This window comes from Salmo trutta, chromosome 24 (assembly GCF_901001165.1).
Source record: "Salmo trutta chromosome 24, fSalTru1.1, whole genome shotgun sequence".
Lineage (NCBI taxonomy): Eukaryota > Metazoa > Chordata > Actinopteri > Salmoniformes > Salmonidae > Salmo > Salmo trutta.
This window is the reverse complement of record NC_042980.1, coordinates 37,279,803-37,303,797: the sequence shown is the minus strand read 5'-3', so window position 1 is coordinate 37,303,797 and position 23,995 is coordinate 37,279,803. Positions and strand designations below refer to the sequence as shown.

At 43.8% G+C, this 23,995-nt stretch overlaps 1 protein-coding gene across 4 annotated transcripts in view; it reads right to left on the bottom strand.

Moving 5' to 3' along the window:
- The window catches only part of LOC115161238 (interleukin-1 receptor accessory protein-like 1-B), a 351,323-nt gene extending 340,122 nt beyond the window's left edge, over positions 1–11,201 (bottom strand). For all 4 annotated transcript variants that reach the window (XM_029712042.1, XM_029712044.1, XM_029712043.1 and 1 more), the window contains exon 1: positions 11,114–11,201. In XM_029712042.1, coding sequence (XP_029567902.1) covers positions 11,114–11,195 — 82 coding nt within the window. In that variant the 5' untranslated portion in view covers positions 11,196–11,201. The remainder of the gene's footprint in view (positions 1–11,113) is intronic.
- Between the last annotated feature and the right edge of the window lie 12,794 nt (positions 11,202–23,995).

Sequence of the window (23,995 nt, the reverse complement as noted above, 5' to 3'; positions counted from 1 at the left end):
GGCCATTTAATCTCCAATAATATGCAAATGATCAATCTCCGTGCACAGTGTTACTGCAGACCAGGCAGGGAGAGGAAGAGAGGGAGATGGCCCTGTGTGTGTGTGTGCCAAACAGTTAGGTCAGATTTAATCTGAGATATCTTCCTTTGTAATCATTATCAATAGCTTGATCACTAGCAAATAGCTACAGTACTCTTGTATTGTACAGCACAATACAACAACCTATTTTATCCTGTTGGTGCAGTGCTTCGCATATCTGTAGGTAGCTACAAAATGTCAGCGCTGTAGCATAGCTAAAGAGAGAAATTGAGAGACAGAGAGAGAGACTCGGACAGAAAACGAGACAGAGAGAAAGAGGAAGAAAGTTGATGAAATGTGAGTTCTGTATGTTTTGCTGTATAATACCACCCTATTTTACTAAGCACTTAGTTTAAAATATTTTTTAGATGGCGGTGAGGTGCTTTTAGTTTTTTTGATGGTTTGGTTTTGGATTTTGAGTTACTCTTGTGTGTGCATTTTGAGAGAGAGAGAAACATATTTATTTTTAAAAATCCTTTATTGGCCCAATAGTTACATCATTAAAAGCACAAAGTTTACTTCATTTTAAGACTACATAGTTAAAACCAAGCCCCCCTCCTAGTCCATTGCACACAGAACCCCCCTGACTCCCCACTCCCCTACAAAGTCCCCCAGATGGTTCACCAGCCCCCCTGACTCCCCCCACCCCCACAAAGTCCCCCAGACGGTTCACCAGCCCCCCTGACTCCCCACACCCCCACAAAGTCCCCCAGACGGTTCACCAGCCCCCCTGACTCCCCACACCCCCACAAAGTCCCCCAGACGGTTCACCAGCCCCCCTGACTCCCCACACCCCCACCAAGTCCCCCAGACGGTTCACCAGCCCCCCTGACGCCCCACACCACTACCAAGTCCCCCAGACGGTTCACCAGCCCCACACCACTACCAAGTCCCCCAGACGGTTCACCAGCCCCACACCACTACCAAGTCCCCCAGACGGTTCACCAGCCCCCCTGACTCCCCACAACCCCACAAAGTCCCCCAGACGGTTCACCAGCCCCCATGACTCCCCCCACCCCTACAAAGTCCCCCAGACGGTTCACCAGCCCCCCATGTACATGTTCTAGTGTCAGCTGAGCCCACACCAGCCCCAGCAACACAGCTGAGGCCTCCGTACACCCACCCCATCTCATGTTTCCTGGTCTCGCACATTGCCATTTTTGCCTGCCCCAACAGGAAATTCACAAGGCAGTACTTTCATCTGTTGGCTACGCTATACCTAGGCCCTCCTCCTGTTGGCTCTGCCATACCTAGGCCCTCCTCCTGTTGGCTACGCTATACCTAGGCCCTTCTCCTGTTGGCTACGCTATACCTAGGCCCTTCACCTGTTGGCTACGCTATACCTAGGCCCTCCTCCTGTTGGCTACGCTATGCCTAGGCCCTCCTCCTGTTGGCTACGCTATACCTAGGCCCTCCTCCTGTTGGCTACGCTATACCTAGGCCCTTCACCTGTTGGCTACGCTATACCTAGGCCCTTCACCTGTTGGCTACGCTATACCTAGGCCCTCCACCTGTTGGCTACGCTATACCTAGGCCCTACTCCTGTTGGCTACGCCATACCTAGGCCCTCCTCCTGTTGACTACGCTATACCTAGGCCCTCCACCTGTTGGCTACGCTATACCTAGGCCCTCCTCCTGTTGACTATTCTATACCTAGGCCCACCTCCTGTTGGCTACGCCATACCTAGGCCCTCCTCCTGTTGACTATGCCATACCTAGGCCCTCCAACGTATAGGTCCAGAGTTAGCCCCAACTCTAGGCCTGTACACCAGCCATCCAGGACAGAAACCTGGAACAAGAAAAAACTCCCCTCAGAACAGACACCCCCTCCCTACTGATGGATCAAGGTGTGACACATCTGTTCGTAGCGATAGCTCCATGCATAATCCTCCTGTGTTGATCAGCAGTACGCTTCTCTATGGGAGGCTTATACAGGGAGCCAACATCCTCTCAGAGAAGAGCCCGGACCCAGCCTCCCCGTTGCCACCGTCACAGCCACCACATCCAGAGCCTTCTTGCTGGCTGTGAAAAAGGCCCCCATCTCCGGAGTCTTGAACGATAGGATCATTCCCTCTCCCTCCTGGTGTTCTCCTGCAGCAGCAACAATGGTGAAAAAAGGTAAGTCAGTCTCTGCTTACTCCCCAGCAGCTCTCTGAACGAGTCCAGTAGTGCAGCATGGACTCCTCCACCACCCGCTGCAGCAGCCTGATGGACTTTATGGAGAAGCCTTTGCCATGTCGCTGGAATGACCCTCTTCTTGCAGGTCACCCAATTTTGTGAACCCTGCTCTCACAAGCCTGGCCCAGAAGCTGGCAGAGGTCAGCACTCTGGTCTGGATAAGTGGGATGTGAAACATAAGTGGGATGTGAAACAGTGGCTCCTCCATTATCCATGCTCCTGGACGTGAAACATCTCTGTGAACAGATAGTGTTTTTCCACAGCCAAAGAACGGTAGAACAGAGTAAATGGCTGACATGTCGACCTGCTCAAGATCCAACAGGAACAAGTGTCTGTCATACCCAAGGTCCCCTGCTCTCCTCAGAACAGCCCAAGCAGTGCCTCTCCAGCACACCCCTGCTGGTACAGATGTCTCTGTACAGCTTGTAGACGGAAAGCTGTCACTCTGGACCCAATGTCCACCAGCCCTTGGCCCCCCGCATGCAAAGGGAGATGTAATACTGCTGCGCGTGTCCAGTGTTGGTAAGACCAAAATAAATCCACCAGTAACCTCTGTAGTTGCTTATCGAGACACTATGGGGGATCCAACACCATCAGCCTGTGCCAGAGAATTGAAGTTGCCATGTTGTTAGCGACCAGGATCCTTCCCCTGAAAGACATCAGTGGCAACAACCACCGCCATTTAGACAGCTTAGCCTCAACCTTGTTCACCAGCCCCTCCCAGTTTCTCTCCTGAAACTCTGAGGTCCCCGAGAACACCCCTAAGAACCTCATCCCTACACTTCCCCACTGTAGCCCCCAGGAAGAATAGGAGATCCTGCTCTGGCCTATTTCCCCATAATCAGACCTTAGCCCTTCTCTCAGTTCACCTTAGCTGATGGCGCCCCCTCAAACAACACTAAAGCCCCAATCACCTGCTAGAAAGAGAAAGAGAGATCCAGAGAGAGAGAGACAGGAAGAGGGAGAGACTCAGATTGAAAGAGAGCTAGAGACAGAGACAGAAAGAGAGAGACTCAGAGAGAGAGAAAGAGAGAGAACACAAATGAAAGAAAGAGAGAGAACACAAATTAAAGAGAGAGAGATAATGGAGAATAAATGTTATATTGAGGAGGAGTAGGCCCTTTCCTGTTTCAGCATGACATTGCCCCCATGCACAAAGTGAGGTCCATACATAAATGGTTTGTTGAGATAGGAGTGGAAGAACTTGACTGGCCTGCACAGAGCCCTGACCTCAACCCAATCGAACACCTTTGGGATGAATTGGAACGAGCCAGGCATAATTGCCCAACATCAGTGCCTGACCTCACTAATGTTCTTTTGGCTGAATGGAAGTAAATGCCAGCAGCAAAGTTCCAACATCTAGTGGAAAGCCTTCCCAGGAGAGTGGAGGCTGTTATAGCAGCAAAGAGGGGACCAACTCCATATTAATGCCCGTAATTTTGGAACGACATGTTTGACGAGCAGTTTTCCACGTACTTAGTGAATCTAATAGTGTTGTATTCAAAGGCAGGGCAGTGAGCTCTTCCCTCCCAACAGAATGTGCTTAAAAGCCATTACTCCAGCGATAAGCAGGCCGAGCAGGCATGGATGTGTTTAGTGAAGTGTACTGTTTGGTTTCAATGGACCATCTCTCTCTCTCTCTAAATATCCTCTCTCTCTCTCTACTCCTCCGTTCTCTCTGTCTGTTTCTATTTCCTCTCTCTTCATGCCAATTGTTTTTCTCCATCTCTCTATCTCTTTATCCCCTCTTAGGGCCTAGAGTTTTTACTGGCCGTGTAATACTGCTGTGTCATGTGGGGCCAGGGAATACTGCTGTGTCATGTAGGGCTGTGTCCTAGTCGGTCTGTGTTAGAGAGGTCGACACTGTCTCAGTGACTGGCTGGGAGACTACATCTAACACCCTGTCAGCCAGGCCTTGGTCTGTTCACCACACAATCACACAGCATTGGAAGACATATGGACTGGTTAGACTGAGTCTAAACACACACTGATGCTGGTCGCACACACACACACACACACACGCACAAACAGGCACACACACACACACAAACACACACGCACACACAGGCACACACATACGCGCCAAGAGCAAACAACTCTCTGCTCCAATTGTTATTCAACGTTGCAGTTTCTTGCTGGCTACTAAAACCATCGCCAGTGTCCAGCGCTCAAACACACACACACACACAAACACACACAAACACACACACACACACCGTCTAACAGCCATGGGGAAAGACATTAGCTGGAGAAACACAGGCACATCCAGACTCCACATCGGAAAATTATGAGATTTTGGAGCGCCGTAAACTCTGGGAATGCCATCCAGACAGTGGAATGGGAAAATAAATGGAATAGCAGCTTTATCCAGTCTCTCCCGAGGGCTTATCAAACTTTCCCTGCCGATCTCTTGTGCACAACTGTTCAAGGCTGAAGAATTCCTAACAACTCCCATACCCTACATATTGAAGAACAGAGAATTCCCATTGGATCCAAAATGCTGAATAGATAAAGTAATGAAAAGAAATGTTATTACAACAATGGAAATACAATATTTTTTATTCTCTCACTCTGTTCATCTCAAACCCTCCCTGTCTCTTACTTGGAGAGGAATCTGATTTAAGGAGAGAAAACCGACAAGCGAGAATGACCTTTACACTTGAGGAGTAAAGTAGAAGTGTGTGTTGTGTGTGTTGTGTGTGTGTGTGTGCGAATCTGATTGTGTGTGTCTTTAATTGCAGCAGTGAGAGTCCACCGTAATCAAACTCATTCACCTACAGTATAGGAAAACAGATGTTCATGACCTTTGAACCGGAGAACAATTACCAGACAGAGGCTTAATCTACTACACTACAACACGATCAACAACAATCAATTACATTAACCACAGGTGGATTCCAAACAAGTTGTAGAAACATCTCAAGTATGATCAATGGAAACAGGATGCACCTGAGCTCAATTTTGAGTCTGAATTTCGGCGTTGCAAAGGGTCTGAACACTTATGCAAATAAGGTATTTCTGTTTTTTATGTTTAATACATTTGCAAAAATGTCTAAAAAACTGTTTTCACTTTGTCATTATAGGGGATTGTGTGCAGATTGATGAGGATTTTTTTTATTTAATCAATTTTAGAATAAGGCTGTAACGTAACAAAATGTGGAAAAAGTCAAGGGGTCTGAATACTTTTCGAATGCACTGTACATTTGAAGTAAATATTCAGATATCTTTTATTTGTAGTTGAATATTTGAATGTATTTGGAAATACACCTGGGAAGTATTTAGTATTTACCATACTGAAATACACATGTATTTGAACCAAGGTCTGGTCATTCCCACCGGCCAGTCTGAAAGACAGACAACACTCACAGGACCATGGTTTGATGAGAGGAGGGAGAGGAGAGAGAAAGAGAGAGAAAGAGAGGGTGAGGAGAGTGAAAGAGGGAGAGGAGAGAGAGAGAAAAGAGAGAAAGAGGGAGAGAGAGATAGAAATAGAGGGAGAGGAGAGTGAAAGTGAGGGAGAGCAGAGGGGGAGAGGAGAGAGAGAGAGAGGGAGAAGAGAGAGAGAGAGAGCGAGAGAGAGGAGATAGAAAGAAGAGGGAGAGGAGAGAGAAAGTAAGGGAATGAGAAGAGTATGACAAATGAAGCAGCAGGTTGAATAAAAAGAAAGGGAGGGAGGTTATTTTTGTGTGTGTGTGTGCGTGTGCGTGGTGCGTGTGCGTGCCAATAATTTCCTTTTGGTCTATTCCATTGAGTTCCTGAGCAAGATGACCGCTGTATGAATCTGACCAGTTCCATTTGTATTTTCGTGCCTACCTTCGTAGCTAAATGCACACAATAACCCAGTTGATATGAGGCTGTCTCCATCCTTAATGTGTGAGATGACAGAGAAGTGGAGTGTAGAGGACCACTAAGTGACCAAACTGCAGGGGTAACATAACTGTTGACTGGTTAAATAACGTAACAGTATTTACAAGGTCCCCGAATTTTATTTTGGGCTACAATCTATGGTAACTTTGGTAATTTATACTTGAATAACTTTAAAAAATGTATTCATATAAAATATACATTTTTTTCTTCATCTTATACTCTGAGTGTACAAAACATTAAGAACACCTTCCTAATATGGAGGTGCACCCCCTTTTGTCCTCAGAACAGCCTCAATTCATCGGGGAATGGACTCTACAAGGTGTCAAATGCGTTTTACAGGGATGCTGGCCCATGTTGACTCCAATGCTTCTCACAGTTGTGTCAAGTTGGCTGGATGTCCTTTGGATGGTGGACCATTCTTGATACACACAGGAAACTTCTGAGCGTGAAAAACCCAGCAGTTCTTGAAACAAACCGATGAGCCTGGCACATACCCCATACCCCGTTCAAATCTTTTGTCTTTCCCGTTCACCCTCTGAATGGGGCAGCAGGTAGCCTAGTGGTTAACAGCTTTGGGCCAGTAAACTGAAAGGTTGCTGGGTCAAATCCCCGACATGACTAGGTAAAAAAATCTGTTGATGTGCTCTTGAGCAAGGCACTTAACCATAATTGCTCCTGTAAGTCTTTCTGCATAGGAGTGTCTGCTACAATGTAAAAAACATATGTAATCCATGTTCCTATCTACACTGATTGAAGTGGATTAACAAGTAACATCAATAGAGGGATCATATTGTCCCTGAGTTTCCAGGGCAGGGCTGCCCAACCCTCTTCCTGGAGATATACCGTCCTGTGGGTTTTCAGTCCAACCCTAATTTAACACACCTGATTCTACTAATTAACTGCTCAACAAGACCTTAACTAGCTGAATCAGATATGCTAAATTAGGGTAGGACTGAAAACATACAGGACAGTAGATCTCCAGGTAGAGGGTTGGACTGAAAACATACAGGACAGTAGATCTCCAGGAAGAGGGTAGGACTGAAACATACAGTAGATCTCCAGGAAGAGGGTTGGACTGAAAACCTACAGGACAGTAGATCTCCAGGAAGAGGGTAGGACTGAAAACATACAGGACAGTAGATCTCCAGGAAGAATGTTGGACTGAAAACCTACAGGACAGTAGATCTCCAGGAAGAGGGTTGGACTGAAACATACATGACAGTAGATCTCCAGGAAGAAGGTTGGACTGAAACATACATGACAGTAGATCTCCAGGAAGAAGGTTGGACTGAAAACCTACAGGACAGTAGATCTCCAGGAAGAAGGTTGGACTGAAAACATACAGGACAGTAGATCTCCAGGAAGAAGGTTGGACTGAAAACATACAGGACAGTAGATCTCCAGGAAGAAGGTTGGACTGAAAACATACAGGACAGTAGATCTCCAGGAAGAAGGTTGGACTGAAAACATACAGGACAGTAGATCTCCAGGAAGAAGGTTGGACTGAACCTACAGGACAGTAGATCTCCAGGAAGAAGGTTGGACTGAAAACATACAGGACAGTAGATCTCCAGGAAGAAGGTTGGACTGAACCTACAGGACAGTAGATCTCCAGGAAGAAGGTTGGACTGAAAACATACAGGACAGTAGATCTCCAGGAAGAGGATTGTGCGGCCCTGTTCTAGGGAAACATCCATGTTTCTCAAACGTTATATTTCAAAGTTGTTCCAAACATCACATTTCTAAGTGTGAAAGGTTAAGTTTAGGCATTAACTCTGAATTCTTAAGGTTTGGGATACCACCCACCCACACACACAAACACCCACACAATAACACCCATACAATAACACCCACACACTAACACCCACACACTTACAATAAACGCAGTGCACTCACACTAACACCCACACACTAACACCCAAACACTTACAAAAACACACACACACTAACAAACACACTCACACACTAACACCCACACACTACACTCACACCCACACACAAACACAAACACCCACACACTAACACAAACACCCACACACTAACACCCACACACTTACACACACTTACACTAAAACACACACACTCACACTAACACACACACTTACACACTAACACCCACACACTTACACTAATGTACACCCACTCACACTAAAACCCACACACTAACACCCAAAGACTAACACCCACACACTTACTACCCACACACTCACACCAACACCCACACACTAACACCAACACCAACACCCACACACTAACACCCACACACTCACACTAACACCCACACACTCGCACTAACAGCCAGGCACTTACACTAACACACACTCACACCCACATACTCTGACTAACACCCATAAACTTACAATAACGCACACACACTCACACTAACCCCCACACACTCACACTCACACACTAACAACCACACACTCACACTAACACCCACACCCACACACTAACACCCACACACTTACAAAAACACCCACACACTCGCACTAACACACACACTCACACACTAACACCCCACACACGAACACCCACACACTTACACTAACGCCCCCACTAACACCCACACACTTACACTAACACCCACACACTAACCCACACACACACAGGACACACACACACACGTACCAACCCGCCTATAACACTAACACCCACACTCACACTAACACACATTAACACCCACACTCACACTAACACACACTCACACCCACACACTAACAACACCCCCACACTAACACCCCCACACTTACACAAACACCCACACAACACCCACACACGAACACCCACACACTTACACTAACACCCCCCACACTAACACCCACACACTTACACACACTTACACTAACACACACACACACTCACACACTAACAACACACCCACACACTAACACCCACACACTGACACCCACACACTAACACCCACACTCACACTAACACACATTAACACCCACACTCACACTAACACACACTCACACCCACACACTAACACTAACACCCACACACACTTACACAAACACCCCCTAACACCCAAACCCTAACACTCACACACGAACACCCACACACTTACACTAACACCCCCACAATAACACCCACACACTTACACTAACACACACACACTCACACTAACAAACACACTTACACACTAACACCTACACACTAACACCTACACACTAACACCTACACACTAACACCCACACACTAACACCCACACACTAACACCCACACAATCACACTAACACTTTCACACTAACACTTTCACACTCACACACTAACACCCAGAAACATACACCCATACACTAACACTCACACTAACACACTAAAACCTACACACTAACACCCACACTCACACACTAACACTCAGAAACATACACCTACACACTAACACCCACACTCACACACTAACACCCAGAAACATACACCCACACACTAACACCCACACACTAACACCCACACACGTCCACAAACTTACACTAACACTAACACCCACACACTAACACTCACACACGAACACCCACACACTCACACTAACACCCACACTCACACACTAACACCCAGAAACATACACCCACACACTAACACTCACACTAACACACGAACACCCACCCACGGACTCACACTAACACCCACACACTTCACACTAACACCCACACATTTACACTAACACCCACACACTCACACCCACACACTCACACTAAAACCTACACACTAACACCCACACACTCACACTAAAACCCACATCCACACACTAACACCCACAAACTTACACTCACACACTAACACCCACACTAACACTAACACACACTCACACTAACACCCACACACTAACACTAACACACACTCACACTAACACCACACACTAACACTAACACTAACACACACTCACACTAACACCACACACTCACATTAACACACACTCACACCACAAACTCACACTAACACCCCCTAACATTACATATCTACCTCAAATACTCCAGTATACCTGCACATGTTCCATTTACCTTGTATATAGCTTCCTCTTGTAATTCAGTTTTTATTAGTTATCATTAGTTATACTTATTTTCATATTGAATACTGCTGGGTAGGGCTTGCAAGTTAAGCATTTTTCTGTAGGCCTACTTGTGCATGTGACAAATAAAACTTGAACTTGAAAATTCCATAAAATCCTCAAAAGTTTCCACACACACACTAAATACTCAGAAATGCAAATTTCAAGTAAGCCTCGTCACTGACACACACACACAGAAACACAACTCGATGAAAGGAACATATCAATAACTCAAAGAAAGAGAACGCCTACACACACACAAACACAGACACCTCGCAAACACACCACACACAGACACTCTCAACACAACACTCACAGACACTCAAACACACACACACACACACACACTCTCAAACAGACACACAGACACTCTCACACACACACACACACACACACACACACACACACACACACACACTCTCAACACACACCAGACACTCTCAAACACACACACACACACACACACTCTCAAACACACACACACTGCAGTGTAGCCTATTTTACACTCGTCTGACCACAGCCGGTCAACTCAGTACTTTACCTGGTAATGAACCACTAGTAGGAATCTCTGTCCAGATAACTTTAAGGATATGGGGGGAACGCTAGCTAGCTCTGAATGTGTCATCCAGTATATCAGTCATGTTGAAATTCAGATAGCAGGCAGGTAATCATGCTCCATCCATCCCCCAGAAATGTCAACCTCCACATTTAAAAACCTCATCAGACATCTAGTGAATAAGATTGACTCAGACAGAGAAATGGGGAAGAGGAATGCCCTAAGCAATTACTTCAGCTCCATGTCTTTTAATAGGCCAGTGGAGACACACATGCACGCACACACAGACAACGCACACACAGACAACCAACGCCCATCCCCAACACAGGTGGTGAGGAGCAACAGGAAACAGGAAGTAGATAGAGGAAGAAGAAGTGATGTGTATATACCTGAGCCTCTCTTGGAGACCGTCTTCATGCTGCGGGACAGGGTGATGTACAGCAGAATCAGGAGAGGGATAGGAGTCCTCATCTTCCACCAGACCTAGCAGCCGAGAGACAAAGAGAGAGAGATTGAGGGAGAGTGATAGAGAGTGTGGAGGGCGGACAGTTACAGAGAATCAGATAAAGAGAAGATTGAGGGGGAGAGAGATAGTGAGATACAGAGAGGAGGGGAGTGAGAGAGAGAGAGAGAGAGAGAGAGAGAGAGAGAGAGAGAGAGAGAGAGAGAGAGAGAGAGAGAGAGAGAAGATAAAGGTTTCCCCACATCGAAGACAGCAGAGCCATCAGAGAAAGAATATGTTGTATTTACCCACACATTCTCAAACACACACACACACACACACACACACACACTCCTGTCCTCACATTCCCCTAAGGGCATCTAATGACTTGCTCTGGTGATTGCAATAGAGACAAGTTATGATAGCAGGAGCTGTTTTAAGAGGCACCTCCCTGGCAGAGATGCTTGACAAATCAATAAAGAGATAATTACACGTGTAAAGAAAACCATTTTTAACTACTGGCTTCATTCAAAATGGAGGAGTGTGAAGGTTGGGATGTGGGGGATTTCAATTCACGCACACACACACACGCACGCACGCACGCACGCACACACACACACAGACATATGGACACACACATACACACACGGACACCTGCCTATAACACTAACACTCACACTAACACACACTAACACTAACACACACTACACCCACACTAACACTAACACACACTCACACTAACACCACACACTCACATTAACACACACTAACACTAACACACACTAGCACCCACACACTCACACTAACACCCACACTCACACACTAACACCCACTAACATGTATATATCTACCTCAAATACTCCAGTATACCTGCACATGTTCCATTTACCTTGTATATAGCTTCCTCTTGCAATTCAGTTTTTATTAGTTATCATTAGTTATACTTATTTTCATATTGAATACTACTGGGTAGGGCTTGCAAGTTAAGCATTTTTCCTGTAGGCCTACTGTGCATGTGACAAATAAAACTTGAACTTGAAAATTCCATAAAATCTTCAAAAGTTTCCACACACACACTAAATACTCAGAAATGCTAATTTTACTAAAGCCTTCTCACAGACCACACACACACACAATCACGTTTGTTTATAGAAAATATCCCAGCCGTCTCTATGGACCTTGTAGATTCATGTTAACAGATGAAGGCGGTAGGTTAATCTCATGGTGGTAAAACAACATGTGTGTGTGTGTGTCTGTGCGTGTGTGTGTGTGACATTAAAGATGAATGGTTTTTCCTGGTGATTAACTGTAAGTGAATAGAATTAAGTGTGTTTAGTTTGGGAGAACAGACATCAACACCATTTAGTCCACATTACCTGTCTCTGATGTGCTGTGACAGTACAACATATGCTGCAAGGTGTAATTTGATTGGGTAATCCTTTGTCCTTTCCACTGAAGTGCTTTTCGATTGGTCACTCTCTGTCCTCTGGTGTGCTGTTAGATTGGGCAGAAGCATTACATGACCGACAGTATGTGGACACCTGCTCGTCGAACATCTCATTCCAGAATCATGGGCGTTAATATGGAGTTGGTCCCCCCTTTGCTGCTATAACAGCCTCCACTCTTCTGGAAAGCCTTTCCACTAGATGTTGGAACATTGTTGCAGGGACTTACTTCCATTCAGCCACAAGAGCATTATTGAGGTCGGGGCACTGATGTTGGACGAATAGGCCTGGCTCACAGTCAGCATTCCAATTCATCCCAAAGGTGTTTGATGGGGTTGAGGTCTGGGCTTTGTGCAGGCCAGTCAAATTTTTCCACACCGATCTCGACAAACCATTTCTGTATGGACCTCGCTTTCTGCACGGGGCACTGTCAAGCTGAAACTGGAAAGGGCCTTCCCCAAACTGTTGCCACAAAGTTGGAAGCACAGAATCATCTAGAAAGTAATTATATGCTATAGTGTTAAGATTTCCCTTCACTGGAGCTAAGGGGCCTAGCCCGAACCATGAATAACATCCCCAGACCATTATTCCTCCTCCACCAAACGTTACAATGGCACTATGCATTCGGGCAGGTAGCGTTCTCCTGGCATCCTCCAAACCCAGATTTGTCCCTCAGACTGCCAGATGGTGAAGCGTGATTCATCACTCCAGAGAACGTGTGTGTGTGTGTGTGTGTGTGTGTGTGTGTGTGTGTGTGTCTATATGAATCGGAAGTTAGATCGAAAAGACACAATAAAAAATTTAAAATTATGGCTGGAGCCATAATGATGACAACTAGAATTCAGTGCTCTTTTGCATGAGGAGATGATGGTCTTCAATCCCTACTAATATATCCACCATTTCATTATTTTATTCATAAGTATCAAACAATCAAAACAAAGCTTTTGAAGAACCCTGTAAATGGAAAAGGCCTGCAGATGCAAATACAGTAGAGTGAGTGGGCTGGGCTGGATTCAGTTGAAGTGTATCTATTGAGACTTGAAAGGCACACAATTCCGTTGTGGCTACCGTAGGAACAAGGGGGTCAGAGGTGACAGCGATCACAGACTGAGAGGAGAGGAGCTGAGATGAGAGGAGAGGAGAGGAGGAGAGAAACAACAAACGGCCTTGGGAAGACTGGAGGCAGTTCAAAATCAAATCTAATTTTATTGGTCACATACACATATTTAGCAGATGTTATTGCGGGTGTAGTGAAATGCTTGTGTTCCTAGATCCAACAATGCAGTAGTATCTAACAATACACAACAATACACACAAATCTAAAAGTAAAATAATGAAAAATGACGTAATATAGATATATATATATTAGGACAAGCAATGTCAGAGTCTGGAGTATAAATATACAGTACCAGTCAAAAGTTTGTTCACATCTATTTATGTGTGCATTTGTTTATGTATTTATTTATATGTATCTATTTATATGTATTTATTTATATGTATCTATTTATATGTATATGTATCTATTTATATGTATTTATTTATATGTATATGTATCTATTTATATTTACATGTATAAATACAAGTACATCTATGTATATGTATTTATATGTATATGTATTTATTTATATGTGCATGTATATGTATCTATTTATATGTATAGGTATTTATTTATATGTATTTATTTACATGTATCTATTTCTATGTATATGTATTTATTTACATGTATATGTATCTATTTATATGTACATGTATATGAATCTATTTATATGTATTTATTTATATGTATATGTATTTATTTATATGTACGTGTATATGTATCTATTTATATGTATTTATTTACATGTATATGTATTTATATGTATTTATTTATGTATATGTATCTATTTATATTTATTTATTTATATGTATATGTATTTGTTTATATGTATTTATTTATATGTATATGTATTTATTAATGTACAGTACCAGTCAAAAGTGTGGACACCTACTCATTCAAGGGTTTTCTTATTTTACTATTTTCTACATTGTAGAATAATAGTGACGACATCAAAACTATGAAATAACACATATGGAATCATGTAGTAGCCAAAAAGTGTTGAACAAATCAAAATGTATTTTATATTTTTTGATTCTTCAAGGTAGTCACCCTTTGCCTTGATGACAGCTTTCGGGTGATTGTGGAGGCCAGGTCATTTGATGCAGCACTCCATCACCTCGCCTTCTTTGTCAAATAGCCCTTACACAGCCTGGAAGTGTTTTGGGTCATTGTCCTGATGAAAAACAAATGATAGTCCCATAAAGCACAAACCAGATGGGATGGCCTATCGCTGCAGAATGCAGTGCTAGCCATGCTGGTTAATTGTGCCTTGAATTCTAAATAAATCATAGACAGTGTCACCAGCAAAGCACCATCACACCTTCATGCTTCACGGTGAGAACCACACATCATCCGTTCACCTACTCTGTGTCTCACAAAGACCAACAATCTCAATCTTTCCTTTTGTCATTCTCAATAAACATGATGGCTGGCACCAGGTTGCTCCTGCCAGCCGCCATGTTGGCCAGTCGTCTCTATGTTGCTCTTGCCAGCCACCGTGTTGGCCAGTGGTCTCTATGTTCCTCCTGCCAGTCCCCATGTTGGCCAGTCGTCTCTATGTTGCTCTTGCCAGCCACCGTGTTGGCCAGTTGGTCTCTATGTTTGCTCCTGCCAGTCCACATGTTGGCCAGTGGTCTCTATGCTGCACCTGCCAGCCACCGTGTTGGCCAGTGGTCTCTATGTTCCTCCTGCCAGTCCACATGTTGGCCAGTGGTCTCTATGCTGCTCCTGCAAGCCACCATGTTGGCCAGTGGTCTCTATGTTCCTCCTGCCAGTCCCCATGTTGGCCAGTGGTCTCTATGTTGCTCCTGCCAGTCCCCATGTTGGCCAGTGGTCTCTATGTTGCTCCTGCCAGTCCACATGTTGGCCAGTGGTCTCTATGCTGCTCCTGCAAGCCACCATGTTGGCCAGTGGTCTCTATTCTGCACCTGCCAGTCCCCATGTTGGCCAGTGGTCTCTATGCTGCTCCTGCCAGCCACCATGTTGGCCAGTGGTCTCTATGCTGCTCCTGCCAGCCACCATGTTGGCCAGTGGTCTCTATTCTGCACCTGCCAGTCCCCATGTTGGCCAGTGGTCTCTATTCTGCACCTGCCAGTCCCCATGTTGGCCAGTGGTCTCTATGCTGCTCCTGCCAGCCACCATGTTGGCCAGTGGTCTCTATGTTGCTCCTGGCGGCCACCATGTTTCCTTTTGTCTTTCTCTATAAACCAGGGTTTCATCCATAGAGACCACTGGCCAACATGGTGGCTGGTAGGAGCAGCATAGATACCACTGGCCAACATGGTGGCTGGCAGGAGTAGCATAGAGACCAGGAAGCCCATTCACAGGTCACACTTCCTGTCAGATTGCCTGCCTTCCTGTCTGCCTGGCTGCTGTCTCCCGCTGTAGAGTGTCAAAAAACCGTTCCCTGACATGGTCTGCTCCCCACAACAATGGCATGGTGCTCCTGAAGACCCATCCATGTCAAGCCTTCAAAGGCCCAGTGGGACCAGGGCATTGTGACCCCCCAACCCACAACTTGTCCTCTCTCTCCATTCCCCATCTACTACTTTAGTATTATCTGCTGAGAGGTACAGACTGTGAAACAAAGACTAATTCTCCCAAACAAACACACAGACCGGACCACTAACTCCTCAACCAGAAATATCATGGGGCTTAAAACATTCAAGCTCTTCTGTGAAGTCTATGCCTCTTTGGATGCAGTGAAGAGTTGCCAACACAAACACATGCCAACTTCTCTTGAAGACACAAGTGACTGTTTCCATCATACTCCTTAATATGGTGACTGTCGTAGACCAGGGAAAAACAACCCATCATCACTTTGAGACTTCTTCTGCAACTTCGATTCCTTTTCATAAAACTTCTCAAAATTCACGTCAAAAGTCCTGTCATCATTTCAAGGATATCAGGGCTATATCCACAGGTATATTCTGAATTACCATATCCAAAGTCATGTTCGTCGTCACTTCATTTCACCCAGTAGGAAAAAGGCTTGATTTCCCCAAACTGAAGAAGAAGAATGCGTCGGGCTAGGCTCAATTGAATATGCCAGACTGAAGTTCCTAAGTTCAGTTGTTTCCAGGGCAAGACAGGTAATCAGGTGAGAGAGGTAATAAGGTGAGGTGGAGCGGCATCGCTGAGCTAACGTAGCTTTAAGTGAATATCTCTCCCAGGAATACACACTGGGAAATGTTTCATCAGTAATAATATCCAACCAACCTAAATTAAACCTTTTCATCCGTCTATGTTTCCATAGATTTTTGATTATAGAAGTTCTAAAGCAATTTGCCACTATGAAAAGTTAGAGGGATACTAGGGCTGGGTAAAGTAGGGCACGAGACTATGGAATACACACACACACACACACACACACACACACACACACACACACACACACACACACACCACACACACACACACACTCAGTAATACAGAGAGATGGCCATCTGATAGGAGTAGTGACGGTATGGATCTGGCCCATGTGGATCTCTTTCCACCACGCTGGCCAACACTATGATATATAACCTGACCAGCATCCACACATGCCAGCCAAACTCATTTCCTCCGAGGTGTGTGTTAGGGTGTACACACAGCGTCATGGTGAGATATCCACGTTTCAGCAGCGCGTGACACCACCGCACACGCCGACACATTCACACTCATCACATTCGCTGCTGCTACTGTCTATTACAGTTCCTTCAGAAAGTATTCATACCCCTTGACTTATTCCACATGTTGTTGTGTGACAGGCTGAATTCAAAATGGATTAAATCAATTTTTTTCTCACCCATCTATACACAATACTCCATAATGATAAAGTGAAAACATGTTTTTAGACATGTTTGCACATTTATTGAATACTCAATTAAATAAGTATTCACACCCTTAAGTCAATACATGTTAGAATCACCTTTGGCAGCGATTACATCTGTGAATCTATCTGGGTAAGTCTCTAAGAGCTTTGCACACCTGGATTGTACACTATCTGCACATTATTCTTCTGTCAAGTTGGTTATTGATCAATGCTAGACAGCTATTTTGAAGTCTTGCCATAGATTTTCAAGATGATTTTAGTCAAAACTGTAACTAGGCCACTCAGGAACATTTAATGTAATCTTGGTAAGCAACTCCAGTGTCTACTTGGCCTTGTGTTATAGGTTACTGTCCTGCTGAAAGGTGAATTTGTGTCCCAGTGTCTGTTGTAAAGCAGACTGAACCAGGTTTTCCTCTAGGATTTTGCCGGTGCTTAGCGCTATTCTGTTTCTTTTTATCCTAAAAAACTCCCTAGTCCTTGCCAGTGACAAGCATACCCATAACATGATGTAGGGTTGTGGTTTCAATTCCCATGGGGAACCAGTATAGAAAAGTACAATAATGTATTCACTCACTACTGTAAGTCATTCTGGATAAGAGTGTCTGCTAAATGACTAAAATATACACATTTAAAATGTAATGCAGCCACCACCATGCTTGAAAATATGAAGAGTGGTACTCGGTGTTGTGTTCGATTTGCAGGAAAGATATTACGCTTGCTATTCAGGACATGACGTTCATTTATTTGCAACAGTTTTTGCAGTTTTACTTTACTACCTTATTGCAAACAGGATACATGTTTTGGAATGTTTTTAATATGTACAGGGTTCCTTTTTCACTCTGTCATTTGGGTTAGTATTGTGGAGTAACTACAATGTTGTTGATCCATCCTCAGTTTTCTCCTATCACAGCCATTAAACTCTGTAACTGTTTTAAAATCTCCATTGGCCTCATGGTAAAATCCCTGAGCGGTTTCCTTCCTTTCCGTCAACTAAGTTAGGAAGGACGCCTGTGTCTTTGTAGTAACTGGGTGTATTGATACACCATTGCACAGACACATGTAAACACACACACACACACACACACACACACACACACACACACACACACACACACACACACACACACACACACACACACACACACACACACACACACACGATAACATATGCACTATACATACACATGGATTTAGTTCTGTAGATATGTGGTAGTGGTGGAGTAGGGGCCTGAGGGCACACAGTGTGAAAACTGTGAATGTATTAAAATTGTATAAACTGCCTTAATTTTGCTGGACGCCAGGAAGAGTAACTACTGCTTTGGCAGCAGCTAATGGGGATCAATAATAAATACAAATACAAAAGTGTAATTAATAACTTCGCCATGCTCAAAGGGATATCCAATGTCTGCTTTTTTAAATTTTTACCCATCTACCAATAGGTGCTCTTCTTTGTGAGGCATTGGAAAACCTCCCTGGTCTTGGTGGTTGAATCTGTGAAATTCACTGCACGACTGAGAGACTTTACAGATCATTGTGTGTGTTGGGTACTGCTTGCCTGCTGTCTATAAGCGGAAAATAAGGGTTACGGCCCAGCGTTGGGCTACGACGCCCTGAAAGAAGGGTGATGGAGTTGACTGTGCTGCCATTGTTGTAGGAATGTATGTCCCTGGACAGCTGTTTCTCCCTCCCTGCTCCCTTGCATACTGTTCAGCAAATTCAATTATCGTCTCACCCCATGTGTCCCGCTGTGTGTGTGTGTGTGTGTGTGTGTGTGTGTGTGTGTGTGTGTGTCATAGGCTATGCACATATTCCCATATCGACATAGCAATAACATTTTCTGAATGACACTAAAAACACATCCTCCTTCACGGCACCGAGAGCCACGAGTGGTGGTTAACATGAGCATTTCACTTTAACCCTGCAGGGGTTCCAACTGTACAGTATGCAGAGGCTAGTAGTAAAACATTAGAATAATATATATATATACATACATATACACATTCAGAAAGCATATCCTTGCCATTCCTGAACTCAAACTTGACTTTTCCCCTTACTAGCACTGACGTTGCTGATGTTCTGTAAGTGGCTTTGGATAAGAGCGTCTGCTAAGTGACTAACATGTAAATGTCAATGTAGCAGCTCTGCTATCTGCCGCTATGCCATCTTTAAGGCATCTTTAAAACAGATGAGGAAACACACTCAGCCTCCGCCATTTTGGCACAGTATGCTGTGGATGATTGATTGTGTGATTTAAGGATTTAATCCAATTTAAAGACGGCATGCTCGCCGCTCTGAGGTAAAAGACAATCTACTGAGCATTTACTGTAAGAGGAGAGGGAGAGGGAGAGGGAGAGCTAGAGGGAGATGGAGGGGGAGAGGTAGAAGGAGGGGAAAGGGGAAAGGTAGAGGTAGATGGAGGGGGAGGGGGAGAGGTAGAAGGAGAGGTAGAGGGAGGGGAAAGGTAGAGGGAGGGGGAGGGGGAGATGGAGAGGTAGAAGGAAAGGGAGAGGGAAATGTAGAGGGAGAGGTAGAATGAGGGGGAAGGAGAAAGGGAGATGTTGAAGTAGATGGAGGAGAGGGAGAGGGTGGTGGAGTGGTAGAGGAAGAGGTAGAGGTAGAGGGAGGGGGAGAGGAAGAGGGAGGTAGAGATTGAGAGGGACATGGAGAGGGAGAGGGTTAGTATAGTTTGCGGTGAGAGGTAGAGGGCAAGGCAGAGGTAGAGGTAGAGGAAGGGGGAAAGGGAGAGGAAGAAGGATAGCAATGGGGAGTGGGAGAGGGAGAGAAAGAAGGAGTGGGTGGGGGAGAGGGAGAGAGGGAGAGGTAGGGGGAGAGGAAGAGGGAAGCCAAACCTAGGGTATGGCAGAGGGGGGTTTGGGGGAGGGCAGGATGGGGAATTTTCGGAAGTTGACGCTCATTTACTGCGTTTCTACAAAATGTCAAAACTCTAAAATTATATAAAATACTATTTGAAGAACAGCAAAAACATAAAAATAACCCCAGCCTTTAATGATCAATATCTGGTTTTGAGGTCTGTTGAACGGCATATACAATATCAACCACTACTCAACCTCATCATAAAATATTTAACTTCCATGTGGAAAGGTGCATACAGTGCAACGTGAAATAGTTGCATAATACAAGCTATCAAGTCACAACAAAGACAACTTCATTAGTGTTGTCACCAGTATCGCAATACTCGGAAGTATCGTGGCAAGGAAAGAAAACATGAAACATATTTAATTTCTTGAGAAAAACAGTCCTAATGTTAGAAACAAACACCATGATGTTGTCACCAGAGTCACATGCGTTTATATTGCAAGCTATAGCACCCACACTTTACCTAAAGTAGGTTTTAATTGTACCATAGAGTTTGGTCTAATTCCTGTTTTCTTTTTGCCATGGAAAATCTGGTATTGTAGTATTGTGACAAAACTACTTCAAAAAACCGACCTCCATAGGCGGCGCTTGAGTTTCATGTTTGGGGAAGCTATTTTTTCACCATAAAATTGCACCATTATAATGAAGGATTGCAATCATTTATCATAACATTTACAGACTAATGTAAAATAGGCTAATATTCCTAATGTGATGAGTAGATTGCATAGTTATATTTAGGCTAAAAATACACCTCAATCACTGTTAGCAAAACAGACAGTTCTGAACAATGCATACCTGAGTGACAGAGTAGGGCTAATCAGAGACAATTCTTCTCCTTTGCATGGGGAAAATGGGGCCTTTTATAAACACATTTCACTCAATTCTACTACACTTTATATGACTGGAGACATAAGCAACATATTTTTTAATACGACACAAATTAAACGCAACATGTAATGTCCTGGTCCCATGTTTCATAAGCTGAAAGAAATTTTCCATAAGTACAAAAAGCTTATTTCTCTCAAATGTTGTGCTCAAGTTGTTTACATTCCTATTAGTGAGAGAGTGTCAAGATAATCCAATCCACCTGACAGGTGTGGCATATCCCGAGTGGCCAGCGGTATAAGGCCTTGCATCTGAGTGCTAGTGGTGTCACTACAGACCCTGGTTCGATTCCAGGCTGAATCACACCCGGGGTTTGGCCGGGGTAGGCCATCATTTGTAAATAAGAATTTGTTCTTAACTGACTTTCCTAGTTAAATAGAGGTTAAATAAAATATCAAGATGCTGACTAAACAGCATGATCTTTACACAGGTGCACCTTGTGCTGGGGACAATAAAAGGTCACTCTAAAATGTGCAGTTTTGTCACACAACACAATGCCACAGATGTCTCAAGTTTTGAGGGAGCGTGCAATTGTCATACTGACTGCAGGAATGTCCACCAAAGCTGTTGCCAGAGGGTATGTTCATTTCGCTACCATAAACCGCCTCCGAAGTCGTTTTAGAGAATTTAGTCTAATTGGTCTTACAACCACCTGTCAGGTGGATGGATTATCTTGCCAAATGAGAAATGCTCATAAACTTTGTGCACAACATTTTAGATAAATAATATTTTTGTGTGTATAGAACATTTCTGGGATTTTCTATTTCAGCTCATGAAACATGGGACAAATACTTTACATGTTGCGCATACTTTTATTGTGTAGCAGCTTACTCTCGTGACACACAAACAGATCAGTGAAAACTATATTGTCTTGAATACAACCATCTAATCTAGGCCTAGGAAAAGTGGAGACAAACTGTACAATATGACGTCCGTCTGTAGGAGGACATTATTGTCTTGGTACTGATCCAATGATAAAGACAGTGATATGGAAGGGGGTATCGATAATGCTGATGCTCTCCAAGGTGCCAATAAGATAGGCTACTGTTCGCTCAACTGGGAGCACTGGTGTAGGACATACCTTCCCAGCCAACGCGAGGTGGGGGGGGCATGGATTTTGGGGAGGTCAGGGCCCCCAGATAGCATATGAACATGTCATATGCCATGAAACTCTGTCAGATTTTGCTGAAAGATCTGATCGAATTGTCATGCTTTTATTGGGGATTTTCATGAATAATTTTCCATATGTTTGTTTTAAACTTTTGTTTTTAGGTGCAAAAATATGTCTGTTTTGAGTATCTGTTGTCAACTCCGTCAGTGGCTTGACAACTCCGCCATTGATGGTTAACCCCCTTAAGACAGATTTTTTTGTCAATATTCATCACTGTTCTGCATCACATGTTGAAACAACGGAAGTAGTTGCTGTCCTAGACCTAAGGGATAATGTTTGCTTTATAAATGTTGTCTTACGTTCTAAATCCAGAAAAATCCCAAAATGCTAAAGAAATTAGCCCTTGAGCATTTAATAGTGCTATAAAACAACATAAAAAGAAGTTTGGAGATTTGTATTAATACATATTTGAGTAACAGAATGTTAGATTTAAACAATCAAGGCCTTTAAAAACTTGTTGGAGTATAATTGTAAACATTAAATGCATTTTATGGTGTCTGACGGTGTTGACATGAATCCAGATAGTTAATTTTTTTCATAAAATGTAACTATTTTTTTCATAAAATGTAACTATTTTAAGTTCTTCCTTAACATGGTGTGATAGCTGATACTTTGGTCATTCAACATATATATTTCACATTTTGCTAATTTTAAGACAAATATTTGTGGAAAAAAAGTTGATTGTCCCATTTCTCTCAACCTCATGGCAAAATGTGTAAAATGCATGAGGTTAGCTATTAAACTGCAAATGTTTCTCTCTGCCCCATGGCAAAACATTTTTTTAAATGTATTTAGTATGTACACTACCGTTCAAAGGTTTGGGGTCACTTAGAAATGTCCTTGTTTTTGAAAGAAAAGCATTTTTTTGACCATTAAAATAACATCAAATTGAATCAGAAATACAGTGTAGACATTGTTAATACTGTAAATGACTATTGTAGCTGGAAATGGTAGATTTTTTTATGGAATATCTACATAGGCATACAGAGGCCCATTATCAGCAACCACCACTCCTATGTTCCAATGGCACGTTGGGTTAGCTAATCCAAGTTTATCATTTTAAAAGGCTAATTGATCATTAGAAAACCCTTTTGCAATTATATTAGCACAGCTGAAAACTGTTGTTTCTGATTAAAGAAGCAATAAAACTGGCCTTCTTTAGACTAGTTGAGTATCTGGAGCATCAGCATTTGTGGGTTCGATTACAGGCTCAAAATGGCCAGAAACAAAGACCATTCTTCTGAAACTCGTCAGTCTATTCTTCTTCTGAGAAATGAAGGCTATTCCCTGCGAGAAATTTCCAAGAAACTGAATATCTACTCCCTGTACTACTCCCTTCACAGAACAGAGCAAACTGGCTCTATCCAGAATAGAAAGAGGAGTGGGAGGCCCCGGTGCACAACTGAGCAAGAGGACAAGTACAATGCTGACCGTGGTTGACTGTGGGCGGTCCTGGTTGACCGTGGGCAGTCCTGGTTAATCACCAGAGGGTTAACGAGGGCCTGTGGGCGGTGAGGTGAGGAAGGGATGCAAGGTTTTAG